The sequence below is a fragment of the Scyliorhinus torazame genome, chromosome 4 (assembly GCF_047496885.1).
Source record: "Scyliorhinus torazame isolate Kashiwa2021f chromosome 4, sScyTor2.1, whole genome shotgun sequence".
NCBI lineage: Eukaryota > Metazoa > Chordata > Chondrichthyes > Carcharhiniformes > Scyliorhinidae > Scyliorhinus > Scyliorhinus torazame.
The window spans coordinates 346,811,353-346,830,296 of record NC_092710.1 but is presented as its reverse complement, the minus strand read 5'-3'; the positions used below and the strand labels follow the sequence as shown (position 1 = coordinate 346,830,296).

General features: G+C 49.6%; 1 protein-coding gene across 1 annotated transcript in view; it reads left to right on the top strand.

Moving 5' to 3' along the window:
* The window catches only part of LOC140411508 (dynein axonemal heavy chain 8-like), a 2,059,122-nt gene that overhangs the window by 771,945 nt on the left and 1,268,233 nt on the right, over positions 1–18,944 (top strand). Inside the window, exon 21 of the mRNA XM_072500594.1 lies at positions 14,261–14,396. Within this exon, the coding sequence (XP_072356695.1) occupies positions 14,261–14,396 (136 nt within the window). The remainder of the gene's footprint in view (positions 1–14,260; positions 14,397–18,944) is intronic.

Here is an 18,944-nt window from a genome sequence, read left to right as displayed (position 1 = left end):
TGCAGACTCGACGGGCCGAATGGCCTCCTTCTGCACTGTAAATCCTATGATAATCTGTGATAATCTATGATAATCTATATCAACTAATTGACCAGTCTTCCCATTGACCAGTTTTCCCATCATGCCATTACTTAATTCGTGCAACATCACACCCAGGTCCCCAAAATTTAGGGGGAGGACGCCTCCGCAGAGCGACCTCCAGCGGGGACCACCGCCGCTGGACGGCAATGAGGCATGCCAAGATGTGTTGTACGTCGGGAGGGGACAAGGAGGTGAAGGGTGTGCAGCAGCAGACCATACAGGAAACCCCTCCATGCAGTGCGAAAAGGGTATTTCCGCAAGGCGGCTAAGGCTGTGGGGCACCAGCACCCGGGGGATGTTCCGGGGCTTGGGACCAATGTGGAATTCTGTCTGAGCAGGGGTTCGCTCAGATGGGATACCACCGCACACCTGCGCCGCCTCCAAACTAAGTGCGCCCTCGGGGCTGCGCACGACCATTTTTAGTCCTTGAATGGCTTTGGTTGCGAGCCGGACGGACACCGCGCACTCGGCTAGCTTGTAGGGCATCATCTAGCCCACTCCTCCGCCACCCAGCACATCCCCGATCCTGGTCACCCTGGCAGCCACAACCCTCCGCTCCGCCAGCCACCTGAAAGGATATGGGTGTAAGTACGGATTCCTGAGTAGCGGCCCCCTAATGACAACCACTATTCCTGACGGGGGAGAGCTGCGCCACATGGTGACCATGCTCCAGGGTTTGAGAAGGTCCAGGTACAAAACAGACAGCGCCAGCAAAGAATTCTGAAGACCCTGTTGGACAACGACCAGGAGCTGCACGTCATAGTTCAGGCCGTGCACCTGGCGGAAGAAATAAGTCACCAGAGCACACCATTGTGGAGGAGGTTCGACGTTCAGGTATCGCTGCAGAGTCTGAAGGTGGTCGCCACCTGGGTGCAAGCGCACACCTGACCATCCTCCACAATTGGGAGACTCAAGACCTCCGCAACGACCCAGTCCAATCCTTTGTCCCAGAAGAACCGTTGGAGAGTTCTCTAGATGCATGTGACAGCCTCCCCGAACAGGCGCCGGAATGTGGCGACTAGGGGCTTTTCACAGTAACTTCATTTGAAGCCTACTTGTGACAATAAGCGATTTTCATTTTCACCAAGTCAGGGGCAGGGATCAAAGTGACCAGCCGGTACCACAACATGGAGGCGATTAGTTGGTTTATGACGAGAACCCGACCCCTGTAGGACAGCATTCGGAGAAGTCCTGTCCAGTGTCCCAGGTGAGCGGTGATCTTGGCCTCCAGCTCCTGCCAGTTTGCCGACCAGGCTTCCTCAGCTGGGCAAAGTTAGACTCCCAGTAGAGGATGTTGGTCCTGCTCCAGCAGAAGGGCCTGAGCTTCTCTGGGAGGCGGTCTATCTGCCACGGACCGACCAGGAGTCTGGAACATTTAACCCAGTTGATCCTTGCAGAGGACATGGTGGAGTACACAGCCTGGCACTCTCGCATCCTCCGCAAGTCACCGGGATCCATGAACATGAGGAACATGTCATCTGCATCAGCTGAGAGGACCACCATGATGCCCGGCCTGTGCAGAACCAGACCTGATAACCTCCTCCACAGGAGGCACGGGAAAGGCTCCAAGCATAAAGAAAAATGTTGGCCAGACAAGGGGCAGCCCTGACGGACTCCTCTCCCAAAACGTAGGAGCGCCGTGAAGGACCAGTAACCTTAACCAAACACTCTGCGGCAGCGTAATCGGATCCGGGTGCCAAAATGAGCCCCAAACCTGAAAGCTTGCAGAGTCCCGAGTAAATACTCATGCCCCACCCTGTTGAACGCCTTCTCCTGGTCAAGAGACAGGAAGGCGCTAGACAGACCAGCCCTCAGGGAATGGTGATTAGGTCCCTGACCAGGTGGATATTATCATAAATGGTTTGACCCAGGACCATGTGGGACTGGTCAGGGTGGATCATGTGGAACCAAGGCGCAAAGACATTGTCTTGGCAAAGATCTTATAGTCTGTGCTGAGGAGGGAGACCGGTCGCAGTCAGTTTTAAGGTGGCGTTTATGCTTTCTATCCCAAAGTTCACATTCCAATTTTAAAGTGTCCCAATTTTTTGCTTTACCATCCACACAATCATCAAACCCTTTTCTGCAGGCGTTATCTCTCCAACTCATTAATAGTGATTGTTCGTGGCGTTTAGTGGATTGTTTTTTCCACTCTGAAATTAAAAATTTCCATTTGTAGCCGGCGTTTCTCTCCCAAATAGTTTTCTCCGCAGCAATACAATTATCGTAGTTCCAAGTGCCCCCTAGTGGCCAAATATCATTACCCAATTTATTGTTCAGCGCAGCAGATAATTTGCGGAAATTACGTTCTTGAGAGGGGGTTTCGGAACACATAAAAAATAGAGGGGAATTGCCCCTGGTTTTGTCTAAAATGTCCCATAATGTCAGTAAAATGTGCCAAGGTTAATCTTACCTTGTGCCGGCATCTGTCTCTTCCCTCCGGGTCATGGCTCGATCACTTCTTCAGTTCCCCACGGAATTCACTCAGGGTATTGGTAACTGCTCGCTTGCGCCAAAATGTTGTAGTCAATATTTTCCTGCTTCTGTAGTAGAAAGATTCAACAACGCTCGTTGAGACAAAATAACAAGGCTTTATTTACGAAGAGACTGCATGCAGTAATGGCTGAAACCTGAGGTCAGAGAGCAGGTAGAAACCTGAGGTCAGAGAGCTGCTAATTCCTTCTCAAGTCCGCGCTTTTACAGAAAATCAGTTCAGTATTTATACATTATCATTATCAAGATTGCGTGCACTTCCAGGTGTGGCTATGCAGAGCTAGGTCCCATATTCGGTAGCTCCCGCTTGGAACGGACTTTTGGGCTCTTTTGCAGGGCCCCCACGGCATTTGTTTGACATTTCCCGGTGTGGCAAGAGGACTGCAACACTCCCCTGATGGTGTCCCCCAGGAGTGTTGTGTCTTTTGGCTGCCAGGCCCGGCAGAAGCAGTGGAAGATTTGGCTGCAACAGGATAAACAGCATTTGCAGCAGTTTTCAGCATGCAAGCGGGGGGAAGGGCAAGCTTAAAGCTGCAAACAGTCCTGAGGACCTTTATCAAAAGTGAATTCTAACAGCAGAGGGACCAACTGTGAAAAGATCTCACCAGGCCACTGAAGAAGCGGGGACGAGGCTTCCGGTGGCGGCCATGGAGGAGTAGGTCACGCATTCGGCAGCTCCCGTCTGGAACGGACACTTAGACCTTTTTCAGGAGTTTCCACGGACATTTTGGGGCAGATTCGTGAAGCGAACACTGCCAAAAGGATTCCCTCTCAAGACTTTTGGGCTCTTTTCAGGGCCCCCAAGGGCACTTTTTCGATGTTTCCCGGTGTGGGAAGGAGTTAATAATAGTTCCCCGTCAGTATATGGCTTTAACTAGGAGCGGGGTGACAAAAAAGGTGGTGGTGGACCAGAAGAAGGGAGGGAAGAAGGACAAAATGGCGGCGGGCTGAGACCAGGCAGCGTGGAGGCAGTGGGCGGAGGAGCAACAGGAGGGTATCCAGTGCTGCCTCAGAGAGATTAAAAAGGACCTGCTAGAGCCGATGAAGGCGTCTATTGATAAGCTGCTGGAGACACAGACAGCCCAGGGGGTGGCGATCCGAGAGGCTCAACAAAAGATCTCTGTCAATGAGGACGAGATCTTAGTCCTGGCGGTAAAGGTGGAGGCGCACGAGGCGCTCCACAAGAAATGGCAGGAGCGGTTCGAGGAGATGGAGAATCCGTCGAGGCGGAAGAATCTGCGGATTCTGGGCCTTCCGGAGGGGCTGGAGGGGCCGGACGTGGGGGCCTATGTAGTCACCATGTTAAACTCGCTGATGGGAGCGGGTCCTTCCAGGGGCCCCTGGAGCTGGAAGGGGCCCATAGAGTGTTGGCGAGGAGGCCCAAGGCTAACGTGCCTCCGCAGGCGGTGTTGATGCGGTTCCATCGGTTCGTCGATCGGGAGTGTGTGCTCAGGTGGGCCAAGAAGGAGAAGAGCAGCAGGTGGGAGAACGCGGAGGTTCGGATATATCAGGACTGGAGTGCGGACGTGGCGAAGAGGACGGCCGGGTACAATCGAGTGAAGGCGGTGCTGCACAGGAAGGGGGTGAAGTTTGGCATGTTGCAGCCGGCGCGATTGTGGGTTACCTACAAGGACCGGCACCATTATTTTGAGTCTCCGGAGGAGGCGTGGGCCTTTGTTCAGGCCGAGAAGCTGGACACAGACTGAGGGTCGGGATGGGCGATTGGGGACTGCGGTGGATATGTTATGCCTATTTTTGGATCGTGGGGGGGGGGGCCTTTGCATTGTTTTGGGTTTCTTTTTCTCTGTGTTTTTCTCTTTCGGGTTGGGGAGGGTGGATGGGGCGGGTTGGGCAACAATCGAGTTGCTGCTGCTAAGATCAAGGAGGAGCTGGAGCGAGTGGGGTGGGTCAAGACGGGGATATGCCGCGGGGAACGGGCCGGGTGTGGGGTGCGGGCGCGTGGCTGGCCGAGGAGGGGTCATGGCTAGTCGGCGGGGGAGGGGGGCGGGTAGCCCCCTAATCCGGCTGATAACCTGGAATGCAAGGGGACTGAATGGGCCGGTTAAGCGGGCCATTAAGCTGGTGGGGGAGATGGTGAGGGTAGACAGGAGGTATGCGTTTTCGCGCACCTGAAGGGGCTCAAGGCGGATGTGGTTATGCTCCAGGAGACACTCCTGAAGGTGGCAGACCAGGTAAGACTGAGGAAAGGGTGGGTAGGTCAGGTGTTTCACTCGGGGCTAGATGCCAAAAATCGAGGGGTGGCGATCTTGGCGGGAAAGAAGGTGTTATTCGAGGCGTCGAGCATTGTGGCAGATAATGGCGGTAGGTACATAATGGTAAGTGGTAAGTTGCAGGGAGAGAGGGTGGTACTGGGCAATGTGTATGCTCCGAACTGGGACGATGCGGGTTTTATGCGGCGTATGTTGGGTCGGATCCCAGACTTGGAAGTGGGGGGCCTGATAATGGGGGGAGACTTTAACACGGTGTTGGATCCTGCACTGGATTGCTCCAGGTCTAGGGCGGGTAGGAAGCCGGCGGCGGCTAGAGTGTTGAGGGGATTTATGGACCAAATGGGAGGGGTGGACCCTTGGAGATTTGCAAGGCCGGGGGCTAGGGAATTTTCATTCTTCTCACATGTCCATAAGGCTTATTCTCGAATCGACTTTTTCATTTTGAGTAGGGCGCTGATAGCGAGAGTAGAGGATACCGAGTATTCAGCAATAGCCATTTCGGACCACGCCCCGCATTGGGTGAACTTGGAGATGGGGGAGGAGAGGGACCAGCGCCCGCTGTGGCGCTTGGAGATGGGGCTGTTGGCGGACGAGGAGGTGAGCGAGCGGGTCCGAGGAAGTATAGAGAGGTACTTGGAGACCAACGACAACGGGGAGGTCCGAGTGGGGATGGTATGGGAGGCACTGAAGGCGGTGGTGAGGGGAGAGCTGATCTCCATCAGGGCCCACAAGGAGCGGAGGGAGCGGGGGGAGAGGGAGAGGCTGGTGGGGGAGATGGTGAGGGTAGACAGGAGGTATGCGGAAGAACCTGAGGAAGGATTGTTGAGGAAGAGGCGCAGCCTCCAGGCCGAATTCGACCTGGTGACCACCAGGAAGGCGGAGGTGCAGTGGAGGAAGGCCCAGGGGGCGGTCTACGAGTATGGGGAAAAGGCAAGCCGGATGCTGGCGCATCAGCTTCGGAAGCGGGACGCAGCTAGGGAGATTGAGGGAGTTAAGGACAGGCGAGGGAGTGTGGTGCGGAGTGGGGTTGGCATCAATGGGGTCTTCAGGGACTTTTACAAGGAACTGTACCGATCCGAGCCCCCACGGGAGGAGGGAGGGATGGGCTGTTTCCTGGACCAATTGAGGTTTCCAAAGGTGGAAGAGGGACTGGTGGCGGGACTGGGGGCCCCGATTGGGCTGGAGGAGCTGATCAAAGGGATAGGAAGCATGCAGGCGGGGAAGGCACCGGGCCGGACGGTTTCCCGGTCGAGTTCTATAAAAAATATATGGACCTGTTGGGCCCGCTGTTAGTTAGGACCTTTAATGAGGCAAGGGAGGGGGGGCTTTACCCCCGACGATGTCCCGGGCACTGATCTCCTTGATCCTGAAGCGGGACAAGGATCCCCTGCAATGTGGGTCTTACAGACCGATTTCCTTGCTAAATGTAGATGCCAAGGTGCTGGCGAAGGTCTTAGCCACGAGGATTGAGGAGTGTGTGCCGCAGGTGATCCACAAAGACCAGACGGGGTTTGTGAAGGGGAGACAGTTGAACGTGAATGTGCGGAGGCTTTTGAACGTTATCATGATGCCGGCGAGGGAGGGGGAGGCGGAGATAGTGGTGGCGATGGACGCTGAGAAAGCCTTCGATAGGGTAGAGTGGGGGTACCTGTGGGAGGTGCTGAAGAGGTTCGGGTTTGGGGAGGGGTTTGTCAGGTGGGTTAGGCTGTTGTACGAGGTCCCGATGGCGAGTGTGGCCACAAATAGGAGGAGGTCCGAGTACTTTTGGTTGCACCGAGGGACGAGACAGGGGTGTCCCCTGTCCCCCCTGCTCTTCGCACTGGCGATTGAACCCCTGGCTATGGCACTGAGAGAGTCGAGGTACTGGCGGGGGTTGGTGCGGGGTGGGGAGGAGCACAGGGTGTCGCTTTATGCGGACGACCTGCTGCTGTATGTGGCGGACCCGGTGGGAGGAATGCCAGAGGTAATGAGGATGCTTAGGGAATTTGGGGACTTTTCGGGGTACAAGCTCTATATGGGGAAGAGCAAGCTGTTCGTAGTTCAGCTAGGGGACCAGGAGAGGGGGATTGGCGAGCTCCCACTAAAAAGGGCGGAGAGGAGTTTCAGATATTTGGGGGTCCAGGTGGCAAGGAGCTGGGGGGGGCCCTGCATAGGCTTAACTTTACAAGGCTGGTGGAGCAAATGAAGGAGGAGTTCAAGAGGAGGGACGCGTTGCCGCTGTCCCTGGCGGGTAGGGTGCAATCAATCAAAATGACGGTGCTCCCAAGGTTTTTGTTCCTGTTCCAGTGCCTCCCCGTGTTTATCCCGAAGGCTTTTTTCAGGCGGGTTAACAGGAGTATAGTGGGGTTTGTGTGGGCGCGAGGGACTCCGAGGGTGAGAAGGGTGTTCCTGGAGCGGAGTAGAGATAGTGGGGGGCTGGCGCTGCCCAACCTCTGTGGGTACTACTGGGCCGCCAATGCGACAATGGTGCGCAAGTGGGTGATGGAGGGGGAGGGGGCTGCATGGAGGAGGCTGGAGACGGCGTCCTGTGTGGGTACGAGTCTGGGGGCGCTGGCAACGGCGCCGCTGCCGCTCCCTCCAAGGAGGTATACCACGAGCCCGGTGGTGGTGGCGGCCCTCAAAATCTGGGGGCAGTGGAGGCGGCATAGGGGGGAAGTTAGGGCCTCGCCGTGGACCCCATTACGGGGAAACCACCGGTTCGCCCCTGGAAGAACAGGTGGAGGGTCTTCGGGGTGGCACAGGGCAGGCATACGAAAGTTAGGGGACCTGTTTGTGGACGGGATGTTCGCGAGCTTGGGTGAGCTGGAGGAGAAGTACGGGCTCCCCCCGGGGAACACCTTCAGGTACTTACAGGTAAGGGCGTTTGCCAGACGGCAGGTGGTGGAATTCCCACGGCTACTGCCACACACAGTACAGGACTGGGTGCTCTCCAGGGGGCGGGTGGGATTGGGGAAGATCTCGGAAACGTACCAGGTGATGCTGGAGGAGGGGGAGGCCTCGGTGGTGGAGTTGAAAGGTAAGTGGGAGGAGGAGTTGGGAGAGGAGATCAAAGAGGGGACGTGGGCAGATGCCCTAGGGAGGGTGAACTCTTCCTCTTCATGCGCGAGGCTCAGCCTCATACAGTTTAAGGTGCTGCACAGGGCACACATGATCGGGACAAGGATGAGCAGGTTCTTTGGGGGTGAGGACAGGTGTGTTAGGTGCTCAGGGAGCCCAGCAAATCACACCCATATGTTCTGGGCATGCCCAGCGCTGGAGGAATTTTGGAAGGGCGTAGCGAGGACGGTGTCGAGGGTGGTAGGATCCAGGGTCAAACCGGGCTGGGGGCTCGCAATATTTGGGGTGCCAGAGGCGCCGGGAGTGCAGGAGGCGAAAGAGGCTGGAATTCTGGCCTTTGCGTCCCTGGTAGCCCAGCGGAGGATTCTCATTCATAGAACATAGAACATAGAACAATACAGCGCAGTACAGGCCCTTCGGCCCACGATGTTGCACCGAAACAAAAGCCATCTAACCTACACTATGCCATTATCATCCATATGTTTATCCAATAAACTTTTAAATGCCCTCAATGTTGGCGAGTTCACTACTGTAGCAGGTAGGGCATTCCACGGCCTCACTACTCTTTGCGTAAAGAACCTACCTCTGACCTCTGTCCTATATCTATTACCCCTTAGTTTAAAATTATGTCCCCTCGTGCCAGCCATATCGATCCGCAGGAGAAGGCTCTCACTGTCCACCCTATCCAACCCCCTGATCATTTTGTATGCCTCTATTAAGTCTCCTCTTAACCTTCTTCTCTCCAACGAAAACAACCTCAAGTCCATCAGCCTTTCCTCATAAGATTTTCCCTCCATACCAGGCAACATCCTGGTAAATCTCCTCTGCATCCGCTCCAAAGCCTCCACGTCCTTCCTATAATGCGGTGACCAGAACTGTACGCAATACTCCAAATGCGGCCGTACCAGAGTTCTGTACAGCTGCAACATGACCTCCCGACTCCGGAACTCAATCCCTCTACCAATAAAGGCCAACACTCCATAGGCCTTCTTCACAACCCTATCAACCTGGGTGGCAACTTTCAGGGATCTATGTACATGGACACCTAGATCCCGCTGCTCATCCACACTTTCAAGAACTTTACCATTAGCCAAATATTCCGCATTCCTGTTATTCCTTCCAAAGTGAATCACCTCACACTTCTCTACATTAAACTCCATTTGCCACCTCTCAGCCCAGCTCTGCAGCTTATCTATATCCCTCTGTAACCTGCTACATCCTTTCACACTATCGACAACACCACCGACTTTAGTATCGTCTGCAAATTTACTCACCCACCCTTCTGCGCCTTCCTCTAGGTCATTGATAAAAATGACAAACAGCAACGGCCTCAGAACAGATCCTTGTGGTACTCCACTTGTGACTGTACTCCATTCTGAACATTTCCCATCAACCACCACCCTCTCTGTCTTCTTTCAGCTAGCCAATTTCTGATCCACATCTCTAAATCACCCTCAATCCCCAGCCTCTGTATTTTTTGCAATAGCCTACCGTGGGGAACCTTATCAAACGCTTTGCTGAAATCCATATACACCACATCAACTGCTCTACCCTCGTCTACCTGTTCAGTCACCTTCTCAAAGAACTCAATAAGGTTTGTGAGGCATGATCTACCCTTCACAAAGCCATGCTGACTATCCCTGATCATATTATTCCTATTCAGTGGAAAGATACGAGGCCCCCAAGTGTGGAATCCTGGATCAGCGATATGGCAGGGTTCATTAAATTGGAGAGGGTGAAATTCGCCTTGAGAGGGTCGGTACAAGGGTTCTTTAGGCGGTGGCAACCGTTCTTAGACTTTCTGGCAGAACGATAGACATTGGTCAATGGCAGCAGCAGCTCGGCGGGGGGGGGTTACTTTATTTTTGTTTATGTTATTTACACTGGAGAGTCTGAGGGGGTGTATACACCAGTTGTGTTAAGTCGGGGGGTTAATGTTAATTTATTATTTATGTACAGGGGGGGGGAGGGGTTTGGGGGGGTTGCTTTTTTAGATTGTGTTTTGTACTTACCCCTGTTGGGTTCTTTTTTCTTTCTCATTTTGTTCTTGATATTTTATGAAAACCTTTAATAAAAATTAATTTAAAAAAAAAAATTATCAAGATTGTGTGACTACAGCTTAGTCAGGAATTCGATCGGAAGTAGAAACGGAAGCAATGCCTGCTGATCTTATTGGGCTCTTTGTCGCATCACTCATACCATTATCTTGTCCTTGGGGGGAACATTGAGAGGTCGGAGGAGACTTATTTCTTCCTGACCTTATCTTGTCTTATTCCTACGACCCTGGGTTATGACGAGTTAGTCTTATCAGGAGTTGCCGTGGTCCGGTATTTTGGAATGGCTTGACCTTCTCTGATCTTATTCATACTTCAAGTTATGCAGAGTTGGCCTTATTAGTCTTACAGGGGTCTGAAATGGTTAGGGCAGAATTTCTTACATTGTATCAAATATTTTGACCAGTCTTCCCATTGACCAGTTTTCCCATCAGGCCATTACTTTATTCGTACCATATCACAGTGAGCACGGCAGGCCAGACCTGGAAAGACGCTGCGTGCCAGGAGCTTACCTCAGAACAGAGGGGCCAGTCGGTGAGGCTCAAGTGCTCTATGCACCCGGGCATCTGTATACATCACTTTCAATATGCACCACGCCCAAAAAGGTGCCCAAGCAGCAGGATTTTCCGCCAACACTGGCTTCCACCAGGTCCAGGGGGTGAGCAATGGCACGCAGGCCACCCTCTGAGCACTGGTTAGACTCGGGGTGCCCTTCATCAATAGGATGATGACCAGCTGCATACCATGCATGTCTACGCTTGATATCCAGACAGCATGCCTGACGCATACGTCCTGACGCACTCGTTAGGTCCCGACACCTTTGAAGTTCTCCCTTGGGGGAGACGTTGGCTAATGGGTGACAGGGATTACCCGCTGAGGTGAATGTTAAATACATTTTTGCGAGGGCCGTAGATCAAGGTGGAATGCCCTAATGATGACGCACGCAGAGCAACCAGGAGCATGATCATGCCATGCATCGGCATGCTCAAGATGTCCTTACAATACCTGCATGATCCATAACATTGCGCAGCAAAGGGGCAGTAAAGCTGGCAGAAGTTGAATGGCAGGACTCATCTGACAAGGAGGGTGTCTAGGAACCCGGGTGTGGAGCCGGAGCCGACATGGCAGGCCACCTAATGTGTGATCCAGAGCCGCTGCACATGGGACAATCTCATCACCTCCCGATTTATTTATTGGATGCCTATTCCCTCCTACCACTCACAGAATCCACCTTTCCTTGAACCTCTCATCCACTCCCTCTCCCTTAGTTCTCCACTCCACACTTTCACTAGCCTTCTATTCCTTCCCACTACCGCAGCTCCCCTTCTGAGGGCTGTACCAGCATCATCACAGGGCGTTGGACCTGTGATGGCTGTATCAGTATCTTGTCTGCAGGACAGAGGATGACAATGAATTGCTGTGCGATGAGCTTTAGTACATCTCTGTCTGATAAAGTCTGACCCATGTCTTCAAGATAACAGTCTACTGTTCCCCCGGATGATCCCTGCATTTGCGCTGGCGATTCCTTCTTACATCTCCACAAGTGTTGAGGGTGGTGGGAATGGTTAGAGCTTAATCATTCATGATGTTGTCATAAAAGGTGGGCTCACACTACTGCTTCCATGCCCTGCAACTTCTCGATGCTGAGAAAGGCTCGTAAGACATTCCTGTGTCACAGGTGGCCTGCCCTCACCTCCACCACCCCCCAACTCCCACTCGGTGACTGCCCAATACCCAGCCCCAACCCACCCTTCATTCTTTTTTCTTTAATCGTTCATGGGATGTAGGCATCGTTGGCTAGGCCAGCATTTTTGTTGCCCATCCCTGGGGTTATTTAAGAGTCAACCACATTGCTGTGGGTCTGGAGTCACATGTAGGCCAGATCAGGTAAGGATGACAGAATTCTTTCGCTGAAGGACATTAGTGAACAAGATGGCTTTTCACGACAATCGACAATGGTTTCATGGTCATCATTAGACTTTTAGTTCCAGATTTCTATTGAGCTCAGATTACACCATCTGCCTGGTAGGTTTCATACCCATGTCCCCAGAGCATTACCCTGGGTCTATAGATTACTAGCCCAGTTCCAATACCACTATGCCACTGCCTGAGCCCCATCACTTCCTCAACATTTGGGGTACTTGCTGGCCCATGGGATGGAGGAGACAGGAATTATCTCTGTAGGCGTCACAGTCACTTGGTACTGCCAGTCCTGGAGCTCCGCCCCTCAGGACTTCACAATGGTCTTGAGGCCCTCAATATCTGCACACCGAGACTGAGCCATGCCTGTCAGTGACTCGGCCATGACCTTGTGTCCGGTCATTGTCCCTCAGTGCCTGGCCAATGCTCTTGACGCCCTCCTCCATGACCCTTTTGACTGGGCCAAGCTCTGGAGTGCCACAGCAATGAACGCATCATGTTCGCCTGTACCTGGGCCATCCTGTCTCGTGACTCATCTATGGACAGCAGAGTTCAGCAAGCCTTGGACATCCTGATGTCTTGCCCAGGCCTTCCACTGTGGCCACCACCTTTTCAGTATTAGCCTTGGTGCCACACATTATCAGCAACATCTCCTGTGCCTGACTGGACTCCTCCTTGCAGGTGCTGGAATATCGCTGACACCCCCTCCTATAGATTCTGGCTCTGAACATCTTTTCCAGATCTGGGATCATCTTTTCCAGAAGCCCAAATCTGTCTGAGTGACAGTTGTTCCCTGAGCCTCCTTTGGGAGTCCCTGCCTCCACCTGATGGGGTGTAGCATGTGTGGTGCTCACCAGAGGGTGACCCAGTAACCTGGTCACTAACATTATCCACCAAGGTGACAGTCTCTGCGATAGTGGATGGCGCAGGTGATAGCAGTGCCAAAATAGTTCCCAGAATAGTGCTCTGGAGGTCTTGAGGGCCTTGCTGGGAGCAGCAACCCTGCATTTATGCAGATCCTGCAAGACAAAAGTCAGGGTTGAGATCTTGGGAAGGACAGATCTGTGGTGAGATCTTGCGGCATCCACATTGCATGGGCCTCTCACTTGTTGGTAATGCCAAGCTCCATTCCAGCAACTGCCCTCTCTCTGGGTTATGACGAGTTAGTCTTATCAGGAGTTGCCGAGGTTTTTTGGAATGGCTTGACCTTCTCTGATCTTATTCATACTTCAAGTTATGCAGAGTCGGCCTTATTAGTCTTACAGGGGTCTGAAATGGTTAGGGCAGCATTTCTTACATTGTATCAAATATTTTGACCAGTCTTCCCATTGACCAGTTTTCCTATCATGCCATTACTTTATTCGTACCATATCACATTCCCTCCTTTTGCCATATCATGACAACTAGTTAAATAGGTATATCCATGACTCGATTGAAAATGCATTTACACAAGCAACCAAGCAATCCTATCCCTACTAACAGAAGTAGTAACATCCTTCAAGATCCAGTCAAATAATCCGTGACCCAACCACCCGAGCCAATCCGGTGGGTTATAGTCATGAAATTCATTGCCAATCTCTTGAATTTGAGCAGCCTGTCTCTTAATATGGTCGGCCAGGTTAGTGATATTTTCAGAGCCATCTGGAATATAAGTACAGCATGCCTGACCTATGATAGCGCACGTTCCTCCCTGCGAGGCTAACAGATAATCCAAAGCCAGTCCCGTTTTACTGCGCGGTACGCCCACGCTAGCAGTGGGATTCTCCGTTCCCGCAGCCAGCCAATGGGGTTTCCCATTCCCACGCTATCAGGAAACACGCGGGTATGGGTGCGCTGATGGAGAATCCCGTAGAGGATGTTTTATACGCCATTGTGTTACAGACATTTACATCAACCAATCACTGACCTTAACAATTAATCAATAATGGGGCAACACAAGCTGCCCTTGTGATTACACCCACCTCTCAACATGGTCTGTGTCCAGTGATTTTGTCCTTTATTCAAACTGGCTGCTCCGGCCAATCATATCCACACCAAGCATACAACAGGGCTCCCATGATCCCTAACAGGAATCAAGATAATAGAACAAAATATTCAAGGCCTTGTGGTTACCGTACGTCTATTCCTTCCAATTTATGTAACTTTCCTCTATTTTCATGCTCTGCTTAAATTTAATAAATTTCATTAATCCTTCCCCTCTGCAGTGTGTATATAGTTCCTTATTGTGTACACTACCAACGGATTTTCCAACTGAACGGGGAGGATGTGGACCTAGTGATCACGCATTGCGTACAAGTCCTTGTTGTTTTTGATTCAGGAACGTAACACATTTATACCTACCTGTTTAACCAAACTTTTGGACATCTGACATAACACCTCTGTTTATGGCTTGGGTGTCATATTTTGGCATACTGTTCTGCTCTACAGGTCTGCTGTGCTGAATGGGAGGAAATTTTAGCTCCAAAAGCCAGATATATTGAAAAAACTGTGGACAGATTGGTGGAAATATTTATTGAAATTTCTGACATGAACAACAACTTCGCAAAATCTGATGATGAACCAGGTAAGGAACATGCTGTTTCAAAAGGTTTCATAACAAATATTCAGGTGTTAACCGGTAGAGTATTCCAACCCGAGTTGGCCCATTTAAGTTATTATTCAGCTTGTGCCAACTTGACATTTCATTTTAACCATCTCAAGAATTGTATGTAAGCATTGAAAGAGCAAAGTCATACATCTGAAGTTTCATAACCATCCGTTGGAGTCTCGGAGACATGTCGTTCAAATTTTTCTTTATAATGGACACGAGAGGATGATGATCAGTTTCCACTGTGAAGGTGGGTAACCTATACACATATCTATGGAATTTGTCCATATCAGTGAGGAGACCCAAACGCTCTTTTTCAATTTGCGCATAGCGTTGCTCGGTTGGTGTCATCGCTCTCGAGGCATATGCAATCGATTGCCATTGCCCGTCACATGTCTGCTGGAACAGCACAGCTCCAATGCCGTCTTTGCTGGTATCTGTCAAAATCTTTGTGTTAATCTCGGGACCAAAGAAGGACAGAACTGGTGCTGTGGTGAGTGCTGTCTTTAGGTCAGACCACTCCCTATTCTGTTCTTCAGACCAAGTGAAAACAACATTTTTCTGTATTAGCTGGCTCAGAGCCATAGTACATGATGATAAAATCGGAATGAACTTTCCCAGAAAGTATACCATGCCTAGCATTCTAAGAACCACTTTTTTGTCTTTAGGAGAAGACATTTGTTGATTGCTGCAACCTTTTCAGTGTCTGGTTGCACACCTTGAGCTGCAATTTGATCACCTAAAAAAGTCAGCTGGCAGATGTCAAATTGGCATTTGGCTCTATTTAGTTTTAAACCAAACTTCTCAAATCGCTTCATGACTTGAAGAAATTGTGCACTGTTCGCTGACCATATGACAATGTCTTCAACATATACTATTACGCCTGTAATACCTTCTGTTATTTGGACCACTGCTCGATGAAAGATTTTGGATGCTTATATGATACCGAAAGGCATTCTATTAAAGTAGTACCTTCCGTATGGAGTGTAAGAACGCACAGAGTTTCCTGCTTGCATTGATCTAGCTAAAGTTGCCAAAAGCCTCTGGATGCATGTAGTTTTGTGAAGACTTTGGCACCTGACATCTCACTCGTGATTTCTTCACGTTTGGGAATTGAATTGTGTTCCCTGTTAATATTTTGTTTTAGATCCTTAAGATTGAAGCAGATTCTTAGGTCACCATTTGCTTTCTTCACGCACACCATAGAACTGACCCAGTCAGTTGATTCTTCCACTTTGGTGATTATCCCCAGCTGCTGCATACGGTCAAATTCCAGTTTTAAACGTTCCCTCAAGGGAACTGGTACCCTCCTTGGTGGATGAATGACTGGTCTGGCATTCGCTCTAAACTGTATTTTATATTCGAATGGTAATGTACCCATTCCATGAAAAACATTAGGAAATCTGTTAATAATGGCTTCAAACTGGTCTTTGCCATTGGCTACGATCGTGTCTGAGCTGTGAATGCACTTCACAAGCTGCAGTAGCTCACATGCCTGAACACCCAACAATGAAGATCGCCTTGGTCCTACAATTTCAATTTGATCAGAATCTTCTTGTTTTTGACCTGAACCGTTAGATAGCAGGTCCTTATTGTGGTAATAACATTGCCATTGTAGTCCCACAACTGACATTCATTTTTATCAATTGAAAGTTTGTTTTTAATTTGGCCATGTCTGTCTGATTAACGAGATTAGCTCATGCACCAGTATCCAATTTCATTTGTATATTGGTTTCGTAAATTTTTAATGGAATCATCCAGTCATCCAAGTGGAAATCAGGAATAGTAAGGCGAAAAAGTCACTGATAGGAATAATCTATAGGCCACCAAATAGTGACATTATGGTGGGGCAGACAATAAACAAAGAAATAACTGATGCATGTAGAAATGGTACAGCAGTTATCATGGGGGATTTTAATCTACATGTCGATTGGTTTAACCAGGTCGGTCAAGGCAGCCTTGAGGAGCAGTTTATAGAATGTATCCGCGATAATTTCCTAGAACAGTATGTAATGGAACCTACAAGGGAACAAGCGGTCCTAGATCTGGTCCTGTGTAATGAGACAGGATTGATTCAGGATCTCATAGTTAGGGATCCTCTCGGAAGGAGCGATCACAATATGGTGGAATTTAAAATACAGATGGAGGGTGAGAAGGTAAAATCAAGCACTAGTGTTTTGTGCTTAAACAAAGGAGATTACAATGGGATGAGAGAAGAACTAGCTAAGGTAGACTGGGAGCAAAGACTTCATGGTGAAACAGTTGAGGAACAGTGGAGAACCTTCCAAGTGATTTTTCACCGTGCTCAGCAAAGGTTTATACCAACAAAAAGGAAGGACGGTAAAAAGAGGGAAAATCGACCGTGGATATCTAAGGATATAAGGGAGAGTATCAAATTGAAGGAAAAAACATACAAAGTAGCAAAGATCAGTGGGAGACTAGAGGACTGGGAAATCTTTAGGTTGCAACAGAAAGCTACTAAAAAAGCTATAAAGAAGAGTAAGATAGATTATGAGAGTAAACTTGCTCAGAATATAAAAACAGATAGTAAAGGTTTCTACAAATACATAAAACAAAAAAGAGTGGCTAAGGTAAATATTGGTCCTTTAGAGGATGAGAGGGAAGATTTAATAATGGGAGATGAGGAAATGGCTGTGGAACTGAACAGGTTTTTTGGGGTCGGTCTTCACAGTAGAAGACACAAATAACATGCCAGTGACTGATGGAAATGAGGCTATGACAGGTGAGGACCTTGAGAGGATTGTTATCACCAAGGAGGTAGTGATGGGCAAGCTAATGGGGCTAAAGGTAGACAGGTCTCCTGGACCTGATGGAATGCATCCCAGAGTGCTAAAAGAGATGGCTAGGGAAATTGCAAATGCACTAGTGATAATTTACCAAAATTCACTAGACTCTGGGGTGGTCCCGGCGGATTGGAAATTAGCAAACGTGACACCACTGTTTAAAAAAGGAGGTAGGCAGAAAGTGGGTAATTATAGGCCAGTGAGCTTAACTTCTGTAGTAGGGAAGATGCTGGAATCTATCATCAAGGAAGAAATAGCGAGGCATCTGGATGGAAATTGTCCCATTGGGCAGATGCAGCATGGGTTCATAAAGGGCAGGTCATGCCTAACTAATTTAGTGGAATTTTTTGAGGACATTAACAGTGCGGTAGATAACGGGGAGCCAATGGATGTGGTATATCTGGATTTCCAGAAAGCCTTTGACAAAGTGCCACACAAAAGGTTGCTGCATAAGATAAAGATGCATGGCATTAAGGGGAAAGTAGTAGCATGGACAGAGGATTGGTTAATTAATAGAAAACAAAGAGTGGGGATTAATGGGTGTTTCTCTGTTTGGCAATCAGTAGCTAGTGGTGTCCCTCAGGGATCAGTGTTGGGCCCACAACTGTTCACAATTTACATAGATGATTTGGAGTTGGGGACCAAGGGCAATGTGTCCAAGTTTGCAGACGACACTAAGATAAGTGGTAAAGCAAAATGTGCAGAGGATACTGGAAGTCTGCAGAGGGATTTGGATAAGCTAAGTGAATGGGCTAGGGTCTGGCAGATGGAATACAATGTTGACAAATGTGAGGTTATCCATTTTGGTAGGAATAACAGCAAAAGGGATTATTATTTAAATGATAAAATATTGAAACATGCTGCTGTGCAGAGAGACCTGGGTGTGCTAGTGCATGAGTCGCAAAAAGTTGGTTTACAGGTGCAACAGGTGATTAAGAAGGCAAATGGAATATTGTCCTTCATTTCTAGAGGGTTGGAGTTTAAGACTAGGGAGGTTCTGTTGCAATTGTATAAGGTGTTAGTGAGGCCACACCTGGAGTATTGTGTTCAGTTTTGGTCTCCTTACTTGAGAAAGGACGTACTGGCACTGGAGGGTGTGCAGAGGAGATTCACTAGGTTAATCCCAGAGCGGAAAGGGTTGGATTACGAGGAAAGGTTGAGTATAGACTGGGACTGTACTCGTTGGAATTTAGAAGGATGAGGGGGATCTTATAGAAACATATAAGATTATGAAGGGAATAGACAGGATAGATGCGGGCAGGTTGTTTCCACTGGCGGGTGAAAGCAGAACTAGGGGGCATAATAAGGGGAAGTAGATTTAGGACTGAGTTTAGGCGAAACTTCTTCACCCAAAGGGTTGTGAATCTATGGAATTCCTTGCCCAGTGAAGCAGTAGAGGCTCCTTCATTAAATGTTTTTAAGATAAAGATAGATAGTTTTTTGAAGAATAAAGGGATTAAGGGTTATGGTGTTCGGGCCGGAAAGTGGAGCTGAGTCCACAAAAGATCAGCCATGATCGCATTGAATGGTGAAGCAGGCTCGAGGGGCCAGATGGCCTACTCCTGCTCCTAGTTCTTATGTTCTTATGTTCAATCATCATTATCATGAACGATTGAGATCTGTGTCAAAATGTCCACATCGGAAATTGCCAATTGAACTTTATCTGCACTTTCAAACTGTATCAGCAAAGAAAGAATCTTCCAAATCGAATCCATCTTGC